The sequence below is a fragment of the Chironomus tepperi genome, unplaced genomic scaffold (genome assembly GCF_022539635.2).
Source record: "Chironomus tepperi strain 1889 unplaced genomic scaffold, CSIRO-AGI_Ctep_v1 contig_255, whole genome shotgun sequence".
NCBI classification, from domain to species: Eukaryota; Metazoa; Arthropoda; class Insecta; order Diptera; family Chironomidae; genus Chironomus; species Chironomus tepperi.
Window position 1 is genome coordinate 187334 of NW_027226377.1, and position 23850 is coordinate 211183.

General features: G+C 33.7%; 1 protein-coding gene across 1 annotated transcript in view; it reads left to right on the top strand.

Moving 5' to 3' along the window:
• The window catches only part of LOC139091571 (lachesin-like), an 81592-nt gene that overhangs the window by 30987 nt on the left and 26755 nt on the right, over positions 1-23850 (top strand). Inside the window, exon 3 of the mRNA XM_070641706.1 lies at positions 11817-11908. Coding sequence (XP_070497807.1) covers positions 11851-11908 — 58 coding nt within the window. The 5' untranslated portion in view covers positions 11817-11850. The remainder of the gene's footprint in view (positions 1-11816; positions 11909-23850) is intronic.

Consider the following 23850-nt stretch of genomic DNA (forward strand, 5'->3'; position numbering starts at 1 on the left):
TTTAAGATAGAAGAAAAATTGTTTTGGAAATAATTCAAAGTGCTTAACATCCATGAAATATCATCAAACAATGAATTTTCTGGGTTAATGAAACCTTACAGCAAGGAAAAATTCCTCATACAGTAAGGAAAATCGAACAGCAAAAAATTTTCACATCTTATCGAGCAAGTCAACTCTTTAGTATAGCAGTGCTTGCGAGAGTCATTTTTCATTGTTAAGCTCTAACGTTTAAATGCAGCACATATACACAATATAACACAATATAGTGTCTTTTAGTTTTTTTTCTTCCTTTTTTTGGCGTGAAAATAAACCAAAAAAAATGTTAAAAGTTCTTGTATTATTGCTCTAGGGACATAAGCGCATTTTTGCCCCAGGCATCAGAATTTGATTAGTAGAAAGGAAATACAGAAAAATTCAAATGGAGAAGGATTTGAAATCAGTTGAAAATTGTATGAAAATTAATGTTTAAAATATCTTTTGAAAAATTAACGGTCGAAAAAAATTCAAATTTTTATTGGGCTAAAAACACGTGTTTTTAGTGAAAAAAATGAAAATTCATTAAATAAAGCATTTTATCATGGTTTTGATCTACCAAACCAAGTAATAAGCCAGTAACTCAATAGTACAGAGCTAATGCTTCAATCCGGAGCTCTTAAGGATGTCTGGTTGCCAAGATCTCATCCCTCATCTAGCCAAACCAATCGATAAGCTACCAAACCAAGTAATAAGCCAATTAATCGATAATACAATGCTAATGCTTAAAACTAGAGATTTCTGGGAAGTCTGATTTCCGGGATCTCATCCCTCATCTAGCCAAACCAATCGATAAGCTACCAAATCAATTATCATAAATCGATAAAGCAGAGCAAATGTTTCAAACCAGAGCTTTTCACGAGGTCTGGTTGCAGAGATCTAAACTTTCACCCAGCAAGCCAGCCACCCAGCCGATCAAAGTGAACTTATAAGTGTCGTGTTTTTCAATAATGCGCTAACCTGAAAAGCTTAATATAAAATGCCACACACAATATCAAGATAGAATATTAAAGACAGTTCATAAATTTACTTTAATGTCAAATCTATATACGAAATATTTTCACACACATACACACACACAAATGATATCTGCATACAATATAATGCTTTGCTTCACTAACTCAACTTGCTTAATACAATATAAATCTCCTCCATCCTTTTTTCGTCTCTTGTTTCCATTTTTTTTTTTGGAACTGAGAATCTGAGAAGAAGATGGAAGTGAATAAGAAGTACCATGAACTTTTTTCATTTAAATTTTTTTTTTTTCATACTTCTTTCATTCTCTCGTTTAGCTTTCCATCTACTTTATTCCTCTATATGCATGTCATTTAAAGAAATTTTGTTGCCTCACTCACATATAATCCCAATTGACAATTTCTTCTTCGATTTTTATTGATGATATATATAATAAAAATGGTCGTAATTTACGAATGCTTGATATCGACGAGTAGCTGTTGTATTTATATTGAGATAGAGTCGTCTATTCAAACAGTCTATTACTATGTATGTACAAGTATGTAATGGTAAAAATATGTATTTATGTATGTGCTTCAAAGATCTAACCATTTCCGGAGTACATTTTAATGCAGTTGGGCTTTTAGGGAATTGAAAATTACAGATGCATGAAATTCCATTCAATAGAACCAATTACAGAGTCTTTATAATGCAAAATACTTTACTCAATCTAAAGAGATGTGTATCGTGGCATATACACATAAATACACATAATTCTATAGGAACCTATTCAGTGCTTCGTTTTGTATTAAAAAAAAAAGAATAAATATAAGCATCGCACATTTAAAGAGATTTTGCTTCCATCTTTAATGTGCTTTTTCAATGTATATTCTATAGATCAGTGTTGTTGATTGAGATATCGAAGATAGATTTTGTGTCAATCAGATGATATTGAGGACTGACATTGAGTTGACATTGACTGATTCACAAACTCATTTTGTCCATGGAGCTAAGATTTGGTTCTTCTTAGGTATTTATATATCTTCATTTACTTCTGTATTTAACCCTATTATAGTCAAAATAAATGAAATCTGGGGTTAGGGTTATTCAGTTCCAGATGAAGGAACATGATCGGTACATTTAAATGGTGTCATTATGATGCCGATTAGCATTAAATCAAAAGTACTAAATTCGGTAAAAAAAGATCAAACAACGTTGCATTTAGATGTACTTACGGAAAATAGTTCTCGAAACATTGAGTTGATTTAAGCGATGTGTCGCCCTGTATATTAGTTGTGATCCATAGCCTTTCTTAGATGACATCTAAACCAGGCTCGGTAACTGGATAGGCTTTTAAACAATAAATCAGCTCTAAAAGTTGCCTACCTCAGACACAGTTAAATCTAACCATCTTAAAATCAACAATCAAGTCACTTAAACGAAACAAAATAGATCTAACTAAAATACAATCATATCTATCCAATCGCTAAGCGAACAACACTGCAATCGATACATAAAAATTCATACGTATTATGTTGTAAAAGGATTCGCTGAAAACAAATTAATCCGAAGGGCTGAAAACGGTTAAAGGTTTTTTTTTTTCATTCTTTTTTATCGCCGAGCATTAGCTTCAGTTTATATTTATTGCTTTGTCGTCTCTCCCGCTTTCATTTTTATTGATCTATACACATATATGTAATATTGTATGTACATGTACAAATAAATATATCCGGCAAAAAAAAAGAAATTTTGTTGCTGTCCCCTAATCCACTGTATTTTATTTGCAGTAAATTCTGTTTTCAATACATTCTACTTAATTCTTTCCCTATCTTCCATTCCTTACCATTCCTTTATTTTGGCTAATATAATAAGCGTGTAAAGTGAGATTGAGACCATCTTGAATTTAAACTGGCTCATTTCATATGTATGAGGGACATGTGTGTGACTATAAAAAAAAAATACAGTTTTCTTATTCTCATATCATGTTAAATTTCAAATATTGGATTCATTGAACATCCTTATGCATATCATTTTATCAGTAAAAATCTTATGTTGAGGTACAATTTTACGCACATATTGTGTATATATATTCATATAAAATGTATGTAGCCCGAGCGACACAAATGTAGGAGGTTCCGCCATGTTCCGCCATGTTCCGCCATGTTCCTCCATGTTCCGCCACTGTAGCCATATGGGGCCATATTGAGCCAAATGGACCAAAAAGGGAAGGCTTCCATATGGTATTGATAAAAGAGGTTTAGGGATTCCAAAAAGCTCCGTGGAGCCTTTTTCATTTGTCAATTGTTTTCCATCTGACTCTGTAGCTGACTCTGTCACTTAGTCTGCACAAATTCTCTGTCCATAATCCCCTTCCTTGTCAGAGCCTTAAAAGCTCCGTGGCAAAGCCTTCTTCATTTGTGCTTCTCGGGCACGTATGCTATTATTATAGTGTACGCATGTAAACTCATCTACACATATATGTATGTAGATTTGTATGAAAAAAAGGATAGAATAATGACATACATTATAGCAAAATTAAAGCCTTTTACGTAAGAGCATGAAGGAAGACATAAAAAAGGGTTTTTTTTTTGTGTATTTCGAGTCGAAAGAAAGGAAAATATGAAAAATTTGATATACAAATTTTTTTTTTGGGATTGTGAGAAGATGAGGAGAAACTAGTTAAGATGTGGTCACTCGTGACCGACAGGAGGGCATTTACCTCGTACACTAAAGAACACGATTCTGCCATAAAACATCACAAATTATCAAAAAACATAAAAAGCAATCAAAAAAGTACGAGAACAGATTGACGGACAGACGGACAGACTGACGGACAAACTGACGGACAGACTAACGAATAAACTGACGGACAGACTGACGGACAGACTGACGGACATACTGACGGACAGACTGACGGACAGACTGACGGACAAACAGACAGTCGGACAGACATAGTGCGTACACCAGCGTCTTTTCCTGTAAGAAAAATGTGCTAAAAAGTGAAATGTAAGTTTCCTTCCATCTCCATCAACATCTCCTCTACCTATGTCTTCCATATCTTTCAATTCAATTAACCTTTTCAAGGTGTACGGGATGTTACAATTTATAAAATGAATATGCTAAAGAAAAATGAGGCCTACATGAAGGAGGTCAGGCGTGAAAAATCGTTTCATGCTTTTTCTCTCTGTGCTGTTTTTTTTTCATCCATTCATTTTCTTCTCTCCTTTTTTCACATAACAACAAGAGAATATAATTTCTCTGATGTAGAGTCAAGATGATGTAAATGCGGTGAAAATCTACCTTCTTTACTGACATCCGTTCATAAAATTTGATAACGCTTTTACGAGTTGAAAGGTTTTTGGATGTCGTAAAGCTCTTCACTTGTAGAAATGATTTTAAAATTATAGTTTAGCGAGTTGAGAGTCGTAAAGTAGATATTTTTAATAGCTTAAAATGATAAACTTAATGACTGTTTTTTTATGGATTTGTGTTTTTTTTTGTGTGCGATTTACAATCTGGGGTTAAAAGAAGTTGTAGGAAAATATGTGACTTGAAACAACAATTAACAGACATTTGAAATGTATTTTTTTTTGGGAATGGCTAGATGTTCAGGATTTTGAGTAGTCTAGCGTCAATACCTTGAAATGAATGAATTTTTCTGCAATACCAAGTCAAATAAAAATTGAACTTTAAGTTTGAAGGATTCGCTTACTCACTGTAAAAAATCTCTTTTCTTGCCAAAAGATAACATTCAAGGCACATTCTAGACAGCTTCGAGATGTACTCTAGTATATAGTTTTCCGATAACATGGTGACTTAACGTTTCCTTGACTGAGTGTTCTGCTTAAAATCAATACTGTGTCCATTAAATTGTCCGAAATCACATAAAATGCTCAAAACTACTCAAAATTGATTGAGAAGAACAGAGATTGTTAAAGTTTTGAGTGTCTTTTGGTTGGTTGGGGAAGAATTTCGGTTGGCACTTTGAATCATATCTCAATTTTCAGGAATAAGGTTGAATTTTGACTGTTGCTTTGAGTAAAAACTCTTAAAACATGATTAGTTCTATACTTTTCTTAGAAAATTGTTACTTTTACATCAAAAACGATGTGAATTAACACCATTATTTCAAATTGACTCATATTTTCAAATAACATCCCAAGTTCCAACTGAAAACAGCATCAAGCATCATCAAAATAATAGAAATTTCTACAAAATTCCAATATTTTTTCAATTTTGTCTATTTTCAATCACAAAAACATGTTCCTAGAACTTTTCTTCTTACAATGTCGAATCTTGATGTAGCACAGCCATAGGAAAGCCTCTGGGACATCAATATTCATCGAGAAGCCATCCTTGTATCAAAAATTGAGATCCCAAAAAAAAGAAGCGATTCTTACAAGAAAAGTAAATATCAAAAAAGAAACTCTTGAGAGGTAAAAAATGCGAATCTAATGTTGAATGTATTAGCTCATTCCATAACAATGCTTTCAATCAAACTTTCACAACGTTGAAGCATCCTTTCAAGTTTCTCTTTTTTCTCATCGCTGCGTGAATATTTTTCCTGATCCACATTTATATCGGCACGTGTATTTACATAAATGTTGCTGAAAGCTTTTTAATAAAATCAGGTTAAACATTGAGAATGTCATCAAATATTTTTTTCGTGAGGGATTCTATTTCATTGGAGCGATAAAGTATGATAAAGAATTCAGGAATGAGCTGAAAAACGACGATATGAAAAGTATCAATTTCCATAACTCTTCAGTTTTCTAAAGAGATCAAAGACTGAAATTCAAACTCGATTATATTTATGAATATTATCTGCAAAGGACCAATAAGTTCAAACAAAGAGGATTTTACAATACCAGAGTTGCTATGCAAGTTTGGAGGAGTTTAGTTTCTTTGGAGAATTCAAATTTGTGATTTAAGAGTTTGTCGTAAGAAATAGACACAGGCAATAATGTTATCTAAGTTACAAGACAATCGCATGGCGAAATTTTATTTTCTGACGATCTAGCTTGAAACCTATTTGAATCTATGAAACTCCTACTAATTAATGGAGTATCTGTCATAAGAACTGCCTGTGCTTTCAGTAAAGAATCATTTATTTTTATTATTTGACTGCGATTCGGCTATTGAAGCTTAATTGCCAGATCCTTATAGAGGAATGTAGCATCCACATTGATACCACATTCATTTTTGTAGCTTCCACATACATTCCTCCGAGTAATCAGCACATTAATGCCATATTAATCCGTGTAGTTATCACATGGAAACCACACTTCTTCGTGTAGCTTCCACATAGATACCACATTCCTCCATGTGGCTGCCACACATATTCAATATTCTTCCATGTCACATCAATACCATATTAGTCCTTGTAGCTGCCAAATAGATATCTTTTGTAGTTGCCACATGGATACCACATTGTTGCATGTGGCTGCAACATGAATGTCATATTCATCCATGTGGCAGCAACATATATGACATATTGATCCATGTGACAGCAACACTTATGCCTAATTCATCCATGTGGCTGCAACATGCATGCCATATTCTTCCGTGTAGTTGTCAAACGGACACCACATTCCTCCCTGTGGCTGCTACATGAGTACCACATTTCTCAGTGTGCCTATCAAATGAATAAAACATTCTTCCGTTTGGATTCCATAAGAAGGTGGCTTCTATTTGGTCTTAATAATATATTGTGGCTATACTCATTCTACAAATACACACTCTGGCTAATAAATATTAAATAGATCACAACCAGAGCACTTTTTTTACGACCAAAAGCATATTTCCATATTTTCGACACTTTTTGCCATTTTTCACCCCACAACAGCATGATTTTCATTTCAACTAAAAGGATGATAATTTCCATTGAATTTATGAAAAGCACATTTCTTTTTTTTTCTTATGCCATTCTTACTTTATAAATTTTTTTTTATTGCATCTGTTCTCTTATCAGCATGAGCATTTCTTCTTCTCACACAACTTTTTATTTTTTTTTTTCATTCCTTCATCCTTCTTTTAAATTTTTAATCTTTGTGCTCCTTTTTGTGCGCAAATAAATTTCCAATGTCTTCCTATAAATTTATGATTTTCCTTCTTGTTACTGAACAGAGGATGTAGAAAACGAAAAAAATACCAGAAATTGTACGTATTGAAGTTGTAAATTCTTAAACGGAAAAAAGAGAGTTGCTTAATATTTATGTTACGTATGTCCAAAAAAAAAATAAGTGTATATATTTTTGCTATACATGCGGAATCGCTTGAAATACAGCAAAATGATAAAAAGCATATTGCAATGCTCTAGCTTGCTTTTTATTCTCTCCATCTCCTCTCGTTTTCCTTATGAATTATTGAATAAAAGATTTTTTTTATCGTTCTTTCACATGGATATCCCGAGCGACACAAATGAAGGTTGGTACAGCCACATGGCCGCCAATCCTATGTGACATAGACAGTCACATGGCTGCCAATCCTTGTTGACATAGACAGTTACATGGCCGTTAAATCTGGGTAACATAGACAGTGACATGGCTGCCAAACCTAGGGAATATATACAGCCACATGACTGCCAAGTCTAGACGATGGCCACCAAATCTAGACGTCTTATTCAGCCACATGGCTGCCAAGTCTAGACATCTTATTCAGTCACATATACGTCAATTTTAAGCGTCTTATACAGCTATATGACCGCTTAATCTAGACGTTCTAGACAGCCATATGGTCATTTAATATAGATGACCTAGACATCCATATAGCGGCGAAACTTAAACAATCTAGACAACCATATGGCTTCCAAACCTAGGCGATCAAGGCAGCCGTATGGCCGCCAAACTTAACGTATGGCCGCCGATAAACCATGGCGATTTCGACAGTAATATGGCATCCAGTTCTAGTCCACATAGACAGCAATATGGCCGCCAAACCTAGGATACCTATGCTGCTTTCGATTGATGTTGATTAAGATGGTTTAGTTGAGCTTTTAAAACTCTGTCGCGGAACCTTCTTCATTACTGTCGCTCGGTCATATATATAAATATAGATTTATTTTTGGAGCATTTGCGCTCGTCTATCGTGATGTTTACTATAAAAATTTGTGGGCGCATTTAAGAAAATAAATAGAGATTTTTATTTTTGTTTTTTACTCTCGCTATGTCGTCTTTCTTTCTACTTGTTTTTTATCCATAACGAGAAGCATAGCGATGTTGAGATATTTGTATAATGGAAATTCCTAGAAAAGCATCAGATATGAGAGCGAAAAAATTCAGAACTTTATCTATCTTCATTCTATGTATGTCTTTTTTTTCCAACGTTGGCTGCATGATGCAAACATTGTGTACATCTCATATAAAGTATAAAGACGTAAAAGTACATCTGAAAATATTTTTGCATTTATGAAATTTAACGTTGTTACATGACGACAGACATGAATCAACAAAAAAATTAAATAAACTTTTTTTATTTCTTTTTATTTGACTGAAAATAAACATTTTCATTAGAAAATATATGCAGATATCTGCTTGTGATGTCTGTTGACGCATTTATCCCTCCACAAAAATGATATGAAGTTTATGGAACGTAGCAGATAAGAAAATTCTTTGTTACAGAAGATAAAATTGAAATTTATGAAATCAAAATCACTCAAAAATTGGACATGAATTTGAAATGTGAAAATCAAAGTGAAACTGTTATGACGTCAATGATTGTGCGGCTGAAATGCGATTTAGTTTTTCGTGGAAAAATTGTTTTTTTGATAATTTAAAATCACATTATTCACATTTCAATATTTAATTAAATTTTAATGGTAAATGATAGGCACAGATAGGCATATTATGATTATATTTCAAATATGTTCAAATATAGTATGGATATTAATTTGGAATTTTACAATATGGGGTTATTAATTCATTGAATTCAATTTTTATTGGTGATTTTTAAACAATTTAATGTAATTTTTGGAATGACTCTCCGACAGAGGTACGCCTGACTCTCTTAATATGCTCCTGAGTTTTAGAATACGGTCCTGATTCTCCGCAAACGCACCTGACTCTCTGGCTAAGCCTTTGACTTTCTGAATACGTCAATGACCCTCTGAATATACTCCAAAATCTCTGAATACTCTCTGAGTACACTTCCCTAACTCTCTAAATACGCCACTGACTCTTTAAATGCGCCCATGACTGTCTAAATATGCTTATAATGCTCTGAATATGCCCCTGACTCTCTGAATACGCTCCATACTCTCTGCATACTCTATTGACTCTTTGAATATTCTTCTGATTCTTTGAATACGCCTTTGATTCTCTAACTAAGCCTCTAACTCTCTGAATTCGCCTCCTGGATCTCTGAATAAGGCAATGACTCTCTAAATACACTCTAAACTCTCTGAACATACTCCTAACTCTCTAAGAACGCAGATGACTCTTCGAATGCACCTCTGACTTTCTGAATACGCCTCTGATTCTCTGAATACGCTCTTGACTCTCTGCTAAGCCTTTGACTCACTAAATACGTCTACGGCTTCCTGATCAATGCACTTGACTTTTGAATATGCATATGTACTCTCTATAAACGTCCCCTAATCTTTAAGTATGTACCAGAATCTTTAAATACGTCCCAGACTCACTGTTTAAGCTTTTGCTCATGCAGATTATAAGCAAAATAACGACATCCAATCCTTCAATTTTTTTCACTCTTCCCACCATTCATGTCAACCCAAAAAACCCACCTAAGTAACCACACGTGTAACGATCTAAGCAGATTAGCACATTTAATGAGATAATTGAGCATTTTTTCAGCCAATTTTCCTCCAATCCATCATAAAACTTTTGTTCAATAAAAAGAATTTAATGATGTTTTTCTTAAATTTTGTGCATCTTCTGTCTCTTTTAATGTGTTTTGTGTTATGAAGAAGAATTGAACAATTTTTGAAATTTTAGGCATGTAAGCCTGATCAGGGGTGTAGCTAGGAGGGAGGCACAAGCCCACTTCTGAGAATTGTTAAATCGTTTGCTATTCTTGCCTATTTTTCGATCCAATAAATCCTTTTCGTAACAATAATTGTTACAAGAATTCTTCAAGTTCATTAAACCACAACAAAGCCTCAGCATTTTCAGCCATTTTCACTCATTTTTAAATTAAACAATTCATTGAAAAAATTCACACAAAGCATCGATTTTAGGGTAGCACAGCAAATTTTTTTCAAAAATTATAACTCATAACAGCTTCACATATCTACAAATGTGCTGATTAACCAGTAAATCCTGTTAATAAGTTTTCAGCTTTTCACAGGTTTTTCTTTTTTGTACAAGATGGGAAATGCTGACAAAAGTGTTTGTGTCTTCGCATTTTTGTTTTCGAAGAAAGAAAAAAAATTTATTAAACATCATTCAGGCTTATGTATTAAAAATGTTAGAAAAGTTTTTGCTTTTGATGGAGGGACTGAGGCGCATTTTTGAAAAATATAGTTAATATAAGCATTTAATATAGTTTGACCAAGAATCACAGGCGCAGGCCTGATTTCCTGCAATAAAGATGCACAGGTCTGCAGTTTTCGGTTGTACTTTAATGTTAATCCAAGGCTACTGGCCTGCATTTTTAGATGATTTCTTATTAATTTACAAAGAAGTATAAATCAATTGGCCATATTTTATACATCACACGGTTTTTTAAAATTCATGATATAGAGCATACTATTGCTGTACCCAAACGACTGTTAATTTGTTTTCACCGAATAAAATATTGGTTTGTTGGACAATCAAATGAACCCAGAATTCGACTAATTTGAGACGGCCACACTCTGGTTAGAGTATATCATTGCAGAACTCCAGCCACAATTTGCATGTTCACGCTGATGTTTACCGAGTTGGTGTGATTAGAAAATCGTAAAAGAATTTGAAAATCAGTTTACAAGACTCTTTGAAATCGTACTCGGGTGGTTAAATGGTTGTACAGAACTCATATCACTAAAAATTATGAAAATCTCGGGTCCAAGCTGATATGAATTAGTTTGAGGAAATTCAAGCATAGACACTTTTCAAAGCTGTTCGTTCGGTTTTTTAAATACTTTGTCCGGTATGACATTATTGTATGTAAAGATGAAGAAAATTCGACATCCAATGCCGATATGGGTCAATGTTGGAGGCAAGATTAGGTGAAATGCGGCATTATGTCAGAGTCGAGTCAACTTAGATCTTGATTTTTGTCCATTACTATGCCGTGTGTCTTTCAGGCTGATGTGCTACTTACCTGATATTAACCGGAACAAACTAAGTGAGCATAAGCTCTGAACTACGCCTAATTAAAGACTTTTCCTTGACTTCCAGTCGAACAAAGTGACTCATTAAGCTACCATTTCAAAAAACATAAAAATGCGGTAAAAAGTTTACTTATGTATATGGTTTGGAGCAATCAAAATTTTCCATCACATTCCACTCATAAATATGATTATAACGTTTAGCTCTAATTTTATCTGAAACTCGTCATCCTACATACTACTGTACTGTAAAAAAAAATCGACTCAGACACTTTTTTTATGCTTGCGAATGAGGATTTTTTCCTTGCTACATTTTTTTAAGGTTTTAAACTTACCCTCGAGAATTTAAAAAAATATTTTTTTCCTTTTCGTTCCTGCTTTTTTTGTCATCATATAACAATAGCTTGTTAAGTATTCTCCTAGCACGAAGTGAGAAGGCATAAGAGAGCGACATATTTTTTCTTCATCTCAAATATGACAGCTCGTTGTGTCTCTTACCGTGTATGTACATAAATATATATAGAAATATCATGTAATTCCGTTCATTTTTTGTTATTTTCAGGCTTAAACATTTGTCGTTAGCATCATCGGTTAGAATGCCAACAATCTACAAATTTATTGTATTTACGAGCTTCGTAGCTTCAATACTTTACGGTAAGTCAATATTTGACATAGCTTATATTCAAATATATCTTCTTCAATAGCAAATTATTTGATTTGTAATGAATGTTATATGAAAATTATATGCCATGTATGTGGATGTATAGGTTTAAAGTATACATGATTATACCTGAAATTTTTTTTTTTTTGGGAAAATGTTTGTAAATTCAAAAATCAACTTTGAATATATTTACATTTAATTTCAATAATGCTGTTCAATTATGCTATAAAGTCGCTCTGTTACGCCTCAATTGAGATATTTCTTATTCAAGACTTTATATTATCTTGGGGTGGATTGTTCATCTGTGACGTAATACATTTAAAATGTGTGATTTTATTGACAGTTGTGTTGTTAAAAGGGATGGGAATTAGTGTTCAATAAAGAAGTTACAGTCATTTTAGAATTTGGGCTGAATGTTGTTAAATTGACATGATGTGCAGCAGAGTTGGTAGGACTTTAGGAGGCAGAGCTTCTCAAGTCCAATGGCGTTTTTTCAAGTCCTAACATTAGACTGATCTCAGTGAATGTACTTCTAACATGGAGTCTTCCCATTTCTGTTGTACAGAAATTTAAGAATGCACAAAATACCAAATTTAGTTCCGGACATATTTTCTATACAGCACTGTGCGGAAAATTTAATTATTACATGTCAAAATGCTCCAAAAGCTGCCTTCAATGCGGCTCAAAGTTATTTTGAGATTTTGCCGTCAACACAGTGACATGTCGGTGCCATAGTAGCTATGTTCGAGACTAGTTTTCCTATTAGCATCACCTCAGACTATCCTTAACAAAATGATATGGCGATTTAATGTTTCGTGGTAAGATGGGGTCATCACAAAGAATTGAAGACTCTCGAACTTGCCGTCAACACGGTGAAGTAGTTGTGTCTTAACTGCTATGTTGTGACGCTTAAGATTCTTCGTTATTGATTTTGCTTCTTGACTTTCCCGAAACAATTTGATGCAGCGAATTTTATTTTTACTTTTAAAATGGACCAAAAGCAGTCATTAAGGCGCTCTTGCAGATGCTCTAGTGGTTATGTGTCGCTTGGGATTAGCATTGATTCTGATTTTGCTCCTGACTTTTTCGAGCTTAACGATGCAGCAAATTTTGATTTCTTGTCATAAAATTAGTTGAACTCAGCTATCAAGACACCCAACCCTCAACGCAGCGACGTAGTCATGCCCTAATAACTATATTAAGCTTCTCAATTTTTTGCGCTTTCTGAAAATTCTGACAAAATTCATATGCAATTGTAATACCTCTGGGAATTAATTTAAAAATCCGAAATGTCTAACAGACATGACTAGCGAACAAATCCCTTGTGTAAATAGACGCTCACACATTGAATAAAGTATATTTCAAGCTTGAAAATTTTACATGCATCTCATTTATCTTATTCTATTTTTTTTTTTGTTCCCCAACTCACTTATTCTCAACTCTATCTTTCCATCTCTACTATACCAAAACACATCATCCACATCCTTTTTTTATATTTATATTTATCTATGTATATCTATCTTTACCTACCGATTATACGGCATCAACAACAACATATTTCACGCAGTTGTGTTTAACATTTTTAAGGAATAAATTAACAAAAATTATCGCTTATGCTGTTATTCTTTCTCTATTTTCCCCACTGCCATACTGTGTTGTATTCCTTTATAAAAATAGATGAGAAAAAGTTGTTCTTGTTCATCATCAGCAACACACACACACACACACAAAAAAGTATAACATGATAAATATGCATCACAGTTACGTGAATATGAGGATGAAAATAGGACTTCAGTATGTTAAAATATGCTGCACACTAAACAAAGTTTTTTTTTGCTGCTGCCTCTGTCGCTCTTAAAATCATGTTCAACATAAATTTAATGCTTTTGTGTATCATACAACATGAATGAGGAACGAGATGGCATGTAAAAATGATGATGAAAAAGTGAAAGCTATTTTGGCGCTTTTTTACTAGGATTACCTAGAATTTCTGTGTGTTGCTAAGGAGTAGCTTGATGACTTTTTGAGAAGGTTGTTAGAAACAGAGCTCGAATTCGACTCGAAAGTTGTATGAAAAAGTCGATTTGAGTCCACTCGACTCCATTTAAAATTCAAGACTACTTCGAGTTAAGATTAGAAGTTTGGTGGTTCTTACATTCTAGTCAATTAATTTTAGTCAAGATAAGAAATAAGTCAATTCAATAAGAAGTCATGATAGCTACGCACAGGGTCGAGTAATATTTAAAAATACCCTTACTTACTTCCCCTCTTTTGAAACTATGCCTACCGCTTCTTCAATACGTTACCGGCAAGACTTAAAAGTGCTGTAACGGCATCAGATGATATATGTCAACTTCAGTGGTAGAAAACCTTTTTTGTGCCACGGCACACTTCAGCCTCAAAAACGTGAATCTTGACTAGACATTTAGCCTTTTATTTTGAACTTTTCAGATGTCCTAAGTCTGAGAATTTTAGATAATCGTCTAACTTTGGGATTTTTGGATAATTTAAGCAGAACAACTGAGATTTTTTGAGGCTTACAAGTGTCCCGCGGCACAAGTTACCCAAAACTTGCCTACTGCTTCCACCAGAAATACCCCAAACAGGAAAAAATACTGTTTATTGGTAACGAAGTGGTCTTTTTGTATCATACAAGCCTTGATACAAGCGTGTTCTATACCTGTTGAGGTACCCTAACAGTACTGTATGGCAGAGCAACATCACAAGAAACTAGCAAGGGTAACCATTTTTGCTAAGAACAGAAACTTGTTTAGCCGCTTTATTATTATAGACTACGATTTACAGTAGGTCAATACGAACTAATCATCAACTTGATCCAATCAACCAATCAACCTGATCTTAAACAACCAATCCTGCATACTTTCAAATTTCAGACCAGACAAGATGATCCTAAACGTTCCCTCTCCTACCTGTAACAAAAATTGTTAATTAAATCAAAAAGTACAGTATGAAGCATAAGAAAAAAACTCAGAACTTCCTTTTCCGTGATATAAGAAGCAAACGCCCTCTGAAGCTCCATAAAAATCTCCAAGAAACAACTTTTCCCTTAAATTTCATATTTTTTAACATCATTCAAAATGAATGAAGACCAAAATAATTTCAATATTCCATCATTCATACGGCTGCAGCTAAACTAACCAGACTGAATTGTTAAAGAATTTTCAACAGTCTGAATGCAAGCTCATTTAGAATTAAAATGAATGTTAATCAAGTCACATGCAAATTAAAATCATACAATGTCTTTAATTTCTGTGAATTTGAAATTAAAATAAACTTTTAATTTAATAAGATTAATACCTTCAGTTCTGCACAATTGCTACAATGTGCCATTACCCTTTAATTTTCTGTTTTATCCCAAAAAAAAAAAAAAATTATGTAGAAAGATACATTATTTCAAAATTTATACACGTGAAGTAGTCATTAATTTTCCCGGATCCATTATTCAAGTGCTTTTAAGGCAAAAGCGGTTCCCATAAACACATCATCCAAAATGAACACCAAAAACTACCCCCTTTTAATTGCAAAAGTGTGCTAAATATTATTCTACTCTTGCATGACTGTGAAAATTTATGTAAGCGACATTTTACAGCATAACATAAATGTTTCATATTTTTTTCTTCTGTGCTGTTGTTGCTGCTCTCATCCTTATGTTCGTACAATTTTTTTTTTAGAAAAAAAGGAGTAGATGATGTTAAGAAAAGGTCGACAGAATATAAAATGAAAACATGAAAAAAATGCTTTAACCATTTTCTATGATCTAAATAAGCAAACAACAGAAACAGGAGCAGTGGTGGCAAGAATAATAGTTCATAGTTATGTGTCCTTGAAAAGAATTTTTTTGAGAAATTTTATCCTCTTTCTTCTACAATACTTACACATACATTGTATCACATATATCATGTGAGGCTGTTCATTAATGATGTCTATAAAGCCACATTGAAGGTTCTATCTTTATAAAGATGTGGGATTTTTAGATCCTCATATACATCGGTCTCAAAGTTTGTTCTTTGATTCTAGTTCAGAGAATAGGGCTAGTGTAGGTTCTGCTTGAGATTTTGACATATCGTGTAAATATCTAGGACAGTTTGGATCTAAATAAGATGGAACTGTAGGACAGTAAGGGCTCTAAACAAGAACGTAGCTAGAAATTGGCCAAAGCAGTACAATAAAAAAATTGAATTCCATTTTATAGACGGGCTTCTAAATTGTTCCTCAAACCTTGGAATTACTTGACTAAAACCTAACCTTCCCTGACAAAATTTCAATCGAAATTGAATCTTTTTGCATGCTGCTAACCAATTCAACTCTATTTGACTTTAATAGTGCCATAGTCGAGCTATAATTTAGGTAAGCTTTGAACTGACCAAAGTCTCAGATTCGAGAAGCCTTAAGTAAACCAGAGCAAATTTCATCATTAATACAGCAAGAGAAAATTAATAGTTTACAGAGATCTAAAACTTCTTATAAACCAGAACGACACAAGGGATTTTGGTTTGGGAAAAGGGTGCAAAAAATTGGTTATTTATGCACAATATCACTGATTTGCACAAGACCAAAAATGTGACCTGGAGACAGATTCGTCCCTTAGGCCACGAAAAAGCGGCAATGGTCTAGTCAGTCACAGAGTAGTGGCAATTTGGAGCTGGATTCTAATCGAAACTTACAATACACCAAATTTAGTCCGTTTGAGATTTCCGAAATCCCATGTATGTTGACGTAAATCTTCGATTCGGTCATATACAGCAAAAATCCCTGCTACATGCCACTACTCGATATCCAGATCCCATATGCCCGAAAACAAACTTAACATTATTTACAAACTATTCCTTATAAAACTTTCAGAGCAAAAATGTTTGCATTTCATAGCTTTTCCATGCTCTCTCTCTTTCTCTCTCCCCCGAAAAATATGTTCATATTGCTCTTTATCATCATGATGAGGCAACAACAATCAGAGGGTAAACAGTGAAAGTTGATCTTTTTAAATGTGTATATAGGATATTTTAATTAAAAGCATTTTTATGTGGAAAAAAATATACACAGCGACTGAGCATCTCATGTAACAAGGTCCTCACGATTCAAGTGGAAAATTCACATCATCTTCATATATAGCTTACCATGCCATGCCTCGCTAGAAATCTCTAGACAATCAAGAGTCTATGTGCCCGTTTATCGATGGCATATAGTCTCAATTTCTATATATTTCCTTCCGTTTCGACGGAAGGCTGTTGTACAACTTCATCCATAAATTTAGATGAATGATGAAATCTCAGTTTAATAACTTAATTTTTATGGTATCATCCATCCATCCCCCTCCCCATCCTCTAACTGACTCTTAACAGTTCAACTCGTACACATATAAAAAGAATAATGCTGTTTCAAGCAGCACATCTATATGTGTTAGATACGAAAAAATAAAGTAAATGCCGTCAACATGAAAATTAAATGGAGCATTTGAATCATCACTGTTGAGATGCTAAAATCCCATTGTAATAAAAAAGTGAATACTTTTTAGACTTTTTTTTTTGCCTCCTTCCTCTCTTCATTTTAATCTATCAGAGCGCACGGAAACAGTTGTAATAATAGCAAAGCAAAACGGCAACGAATGTTCACTTGTGGCACATTGTGTCGAACAGAAAAAAGAACATGAAGAGTGTGAGAATAAACTATAGATATAAAAAAAAAATGTGGGGAAGATGTGCTGGTTCCTTTTTTTCCACGAGACTTGAGGCAGAAGAAAAAGGCATTCATTACAGTTGGAGTAATGTGAAATCTCTCATTCTTTTTTGCTGCTGCCTTTTCTCTCTCACTCGTTTTATTATTATTTTTATTCACTCGTTTTTAGCAGGTTTTTGAGAAACTTAGTCTCGGAAAGGTAGCTTGATAGTTCAGTTTGTTTGCTTGGTAGCTCGTTTGGTTGCCGCAACAGACAATCATCATCTAAATCAGTGTGTTTATGAGAATAAGCTTAACTTACTTATTTGCTGCGTACAAATCAATTATGATCCAAGACTTCTTTTAGATGTCGACTAAAACCAGATTTATCGCTGACTACAGTTAGTCAATTCCAATTTCAACATGTACCAAATCACTATCTCGAACGACAGCTTCTTTCCATGAGTTTTTTGGCCGTCCAATACAGAGTCATCTGCCAAGTGTTTCTAAAGTATCGAAATTTGAATCGGTAGCGTAATACATAGTTTTAGCCGCTGAAAAGATTTAATTCAGTCATATTTCAAGTTCAACTTCACAAGCAGGATCATCCTTGAATCTAAGCCACATAGTAGGGAGGAGTCAAACGAAGTATCTGATTCAATACAGGGAAAACTGGCCAAGTGCTGTCGATCGAAATAGTATCGCATTTGGAAATTCGAGTTATTAGCGGTAGTGCCTAGACTATGGAGCTAGTTTTAGGCGAACTGACCTGTTAATCAATTACTAATTGCTAGCCCAACAATGCGCTTAAGTCACTCGATAAGGACGTGCTCTCTTACCAATTTCTTCTCCTTTTTAGCGCATTTTTGAAAACCAAAGGTAGAGAGTCACTTTGGAATGAGTATACGAAATCAAAATAATTGAGCTTACTCGGAATATTTTGTTAGCATAAACTTATGCGGCGCTTCATTTATCAAATTCGGATGACTGCTAACAGAAGCTTTTCATAACAACAGACAAAGTCAACATGACTCGGACTTGTTTGATTAGTTCCGTGTACTGATCGTTTGAATTTTATTGGTCGTTAGAGCTTAGATCCTGAATGATGAAATCTTAAAAATTTAGGATGACTTCGATTTACTGAATTGTTCTTAGCATTAATTACTGATCACTGACCTAATAATGCGCTTAAGTCACTCGATAAGAACAAGCTCTCTTACCAATTTCTTCTCCTTTTTTCAGCTTTTCGCTACATTGCGAAAAACATTGGATAAGGTAAAGGCAAAAGGCAACAAAGAATGAATGAATGAAGAGTTGCTCTTTACCTGAGGGAATTTAACTTTGCTTTCTTTTTTTTTATTTGGAAAAAACTTTCTTCGCTTCACTGCCTTTTTCTCGCACTGAAATGAGCACTTATAAATTTTTAATGATAGTTGTTCATTTTGATGATTGCGTGCCGAGGATGATATTTAGTGGAGCGAAGAGTAAAAGACACAAAAAAAAAACATAATGAATTCCTTACTTCCTCACAAGATCATGCAAATATAACGAAAAATATGCTCGCTGAGAGCCTTTGGAATTATTTATACAGAAACCCAAAAAAATACGTGGGGAAGGCACAAAAACTTTTTTTTGTTTTGATAAAGACATATCTTTTTTGTTGTTGTCTTTTGCATGCAAGACTAAGCAAAGCACAAATATCAAATTAATTAAGTTTTAAATGTGTCGCCATGTCGTGAGAGTTTTTGAATACTCTTGGCTTTCATCCATTTACCAAATTAAATACAAACTTTCTTTTTTTTTTACCTAATTTGTTCATAATTTTTCCACGCTTTTGTAACTTTTTATAAGGTTTTAATGGAAATATAAAAAAAAATCCTTTATGGCGTTAAATTATTGAAAATAATATCGAGTTCATGCCAAGAATTTTATGTGTGAACTTTATGTTCTGTTTAAGGAATCTTTTGTCGGGTGTCATGAATTGAAAGTATCTGCATTTAAGAGTTTGAATATGAAACAGGTGCAGGGGCAGATGTGAAGTGCCATAGTCTTCATTTGAGGAACTTAACTCAATCTAAGCAGGGTTCAGAATCTGTTGAATTCAAGTTGCATTCGCAGAAACGTAAATGATATTTTATCTGGCCACTCAGATTATTCCATTCCATCTCCAAAGACTTAGTCAACCTTGCATAAGTCTTCATATAACATGCCCAGCCTATCGAAGCTTGATTACTGTATTTCGATTCACAATTCCAGTATCCCTAAACAGTTGATCCAGTTTTATATGGCTACTGCATTTTAATAGGTCTTCTTCCTTCATTCGGCCAAATTCAGTCAAAGTATGAGAATCCTACTCTTGAAATCGTCAATAGTATATTCGTCCACAGCCGTCATGTTTCATGGCGACTCATGCACAAAATCACATAAGCCAGACATCCTAGAAAACATGAAATTAAAGATTTTCCACACATTCCTAAATTTTTCAAAAATTCTCTGTCAAATTTGCCTTTGGGTCAAAAAAATTAATTTCCATACCCCCCTCCCCCCGAAAAAGCGAACGTAATAAGTGGGTCGTTCACTTAACGATTTTCAACAGAAAATGAAATGTTTAATAAACTTTCAACGGTTAATTAATGTCACCATCAACATGCTAGATTACTTTTTCCGTGAAAAGCTCTCAGCTAAAATCTTTTCAAAACATATTAAATTTATGTTGTTGATGGAAACTACTATTTTAGTTACATTTGTTGTACTTTTGATAGTAGTTGAAAGTTTAGATAATCACACATCCGAGCCCACGCAGCTACAATTAATCGATTCCCTCAATCAATTAGTAAAATTGGGTTAATCAAAGATTTTCTTGAATTTTTCTCTGTTGAGTTTGTTAGGAATTGAACTCTTTTACAGAGCTTGAAGTCAACTCAGATTTTGTATGAAAAAATCAACTCAAGTCAATTCGACCCAAAATAAAACTTTAATTTCTAGATCTGCTCTTTTAGAAATAGGAAAATCTTAATGCTAGAACGTTACCAAAGAATCAAAAAACAAGAGCTTGCTCTCAGGTACTAACTCTACCGAAATACACTAGTTATACATGCTTACGAGCATGTTTGCTTAGCTTACTCTGCCCTTGAGAGCAGCTCTTTGTCTGATAGGAGGTTTTTAATGCACAAAAGGAGAGGAAGGAAGCTTTTGATAGAGATAGTATTGCACTTGGTATCGGAAATTGGCAAGTTGAAGCCAGCAATAGAGCAAGCTTCAGGCGACTCCTGCGGGAGGTCATGGATTATAATTGATCTGTAAGACCAGTGAAGTAAGTACAAAAGGAGAGGAGGGGTGGAGGATGGTCGTTTGAAGTTTTTGTACGACTAAAACAGTGAGAACTAAGAGATGGGGTCGAAGAGTCAATTTTCGTAACGTTACAGTGGATCCCTCCTCCTTATATGCTCCAACTCAATATTAGTCTCCTTATACTATCTCTCCTCTGCATATAACTTAGTATAAGTCTCAATTTCATAAATTTTAATTATTTAATTACATTAAAAACTCTTCCTTATTCAAAAAAGATTCCTTAAAAACTTTCCGTTCCCACAATGTCATTCGACAGTAGTCAAAATGTTAAGACACAACCCTTTTTTGTCTCACGCTCGAAGGGAATTTTGTGGGTACCGAACACATTTTTTCCTTTCATTCCTTTAAGTTAATTTAAATTTTAATTTGATTTTAAAAAAATAGAAAAATTTCACCTTTTATTTCCATTCATATCTTGCTCACGTCTTTATGCACAAAAAAAAAGTTTTCACTTCTGCTGCTTCTCAGGAAGAAAAATTTGTTTGCTGTTCTTTGACTAATAAGTTGAAACATTTAAGCATTGCTTCCTCAAGCAAAAGTCTCTGTCTCCCCCCTTTCTATTTGATTATCTTTTGTAAGAGATTTCACTTAATGGAAATGTTTTTCCTTCGTCTTCCTTTATTTTTATTATTTTGAAATATTTTGATGCTTTTTTGTGGCTTTTTTTTGCGTTCTGCACTTTTTTTCATGTTGCGGGTTCACAAGAAGAAAAAAATTGTGAATCCAACAAGAAGTTAAATGAGAAAATATGCAATTTTTTTTATATATCTCCTTCAACAAAATGTTTTGTAGCTTGCACGTCTCAACTGAAATGGGGAACATTCTTATGCTTCCAACATTTTCATTCACAATGCGATGCACTACTAATATTTTTGAATTGAGATGGTGTTGTGTAAGGCGAACGAGACGATATGAATATGAAGTTATCTAGTAAATATTTTCCCATTTCGTTCTTCTTTCTTCCTGCTTTCTTTTTAATGCGCTGTAAAAAAAGAAAGATTTTTTTTTATATATTATACACGATGAAAAGAATAGTGAATGGAAGCAAGCAAGCAAGCAAATAGAAGAAGAGAAAAAAATGTCATTTCTGGAATCTATGATGAAGGCAAGTAGATTTCTGGCATGTTACCAAAGCTTCTCTGCCGCATTCAACATCTACATTCCATTCCTTTATTTTCTATATATATCTGAATTTTTTGATCGAAAGGTGCTGTTGAAGCTACTTTGACTGTTTGTGCTGTTTTGAGTTTTTGAATGAAAGATTGATCCAATTGACTTCAATTTGTATGCATTTAGAGCTTTTGTTGGAAGTGATGCGGTATTTAGTACTAGAAAGAATTTTAAGGAATGTCAAGAATGTTCAGAATGTCCAGTAGCCAGAAAATTGCTGGAAAAAATAATTTTAAGGAAGTAATTAGTAAGGTTAACTTCATAAAGACTAGCTTATAGTTAGCATTCGATGGATGTGGTTATTAGGGATGGTTTCTGAGTGTCGTGAAGGGTACTTGATGACTTGAGTTCAACAAGTTCCTGAGGACAATCTTGACACGAGTTGAACTTGAACTTGACATTTGTGTAACTTGCCATGAAATGTCAATCTCATAACTAAACATTCCTTACATTACATCCTTGGCGAAGACGCACGAGGGCTCATTGCCGCATTTAGAGTTCGTCGGAAGCTGGATCTGTCTTTAAATAACTTCTGCCAATTTCTAATTCCCAGCACTTTTGCATCGTTGCTCACAAAGAAAAACTAGACATCGTCGACTAATCGCAACTAGTTCTACTTAAGCGAGGTATGACGATTCCGTCTCGATAATCTATAACAAAACTTCTTAATGTTTCAATTTTCACGAATTATCGAGATACAGACTAGCAAAGAAAATCTCAATTTCGAGTAATCATGCTGGTCAGTTACCTTCTTAATTGCGTAATTATAACAAGGGTTCAACGAAAAGTTGAATTTACTGCAATTTATATGAACAGGTCTACGATTTTTTTCAAACCTTAAGCGCAAAAATTGCAGGACTGCTGAAAAACAGAGTTGACATGTTTTCTTATTAATTGTGCGTCTTTAAGCTAATCAAACTCAATTTTATAGAGTAAAATCCTTGACTGTAATTAAATTTGGAATTATCTCATTTTTGGATTCGATGATTCATGTAGATACTACACCTAAATTCATTGATACTTCAATTTTGTTGATTTTGATCAAAAATGACACAATTAAGGATACAGCTTAAGTCACATCATCTGAATATATCTCAAATGTTACATTAAGACATTAAAGAACATAAATCCACAAAAATCAAACATTTTCAAAATTTTACATCCCAAAAAATTCGTCATAATACCACAAATATTACATACTTGACTTGACATCCTCACTCCCTACTCAATATTATTCTTTCACATCACAGTTCACGTTCCTTTTCACCACAATAGATCTTTATAGAAGGAAAAAGTAGTATTTTGAAAGAAAACGAATGGCATTCCATCGTTATAACGATGTAAATTAACTCAATCGGAACTATTTTCTAAACGTGACTTTAACATGCCAAGCTATCGCTGCAATACTTAATGTGTCAATTAACAAAATCTGTTTGAAAAGATGGTTTTTTGACTGCAAAACTATTCGTCTTTTCCCACTATACATTTTTTCTTATATGTATAATTTCAGCGCTTGCATTTCGTGACGACAATTAACAATGAAGTTAAGTTCTTGCTCTGTATTTTCTCATTTAATTGTCTGAGAGGCGTGTTCTAGCAATTTGTTATAGTTTATAAGGGTGACTAGATGTCATTAAATGAATTATATATGAAAATTCTATTAATTAGTTCCTTCTTTTTTTATGTACTAATTTAATTTTCCCTTAGATTAATGGAAGCATCTTATGTCTCGCATAATTTG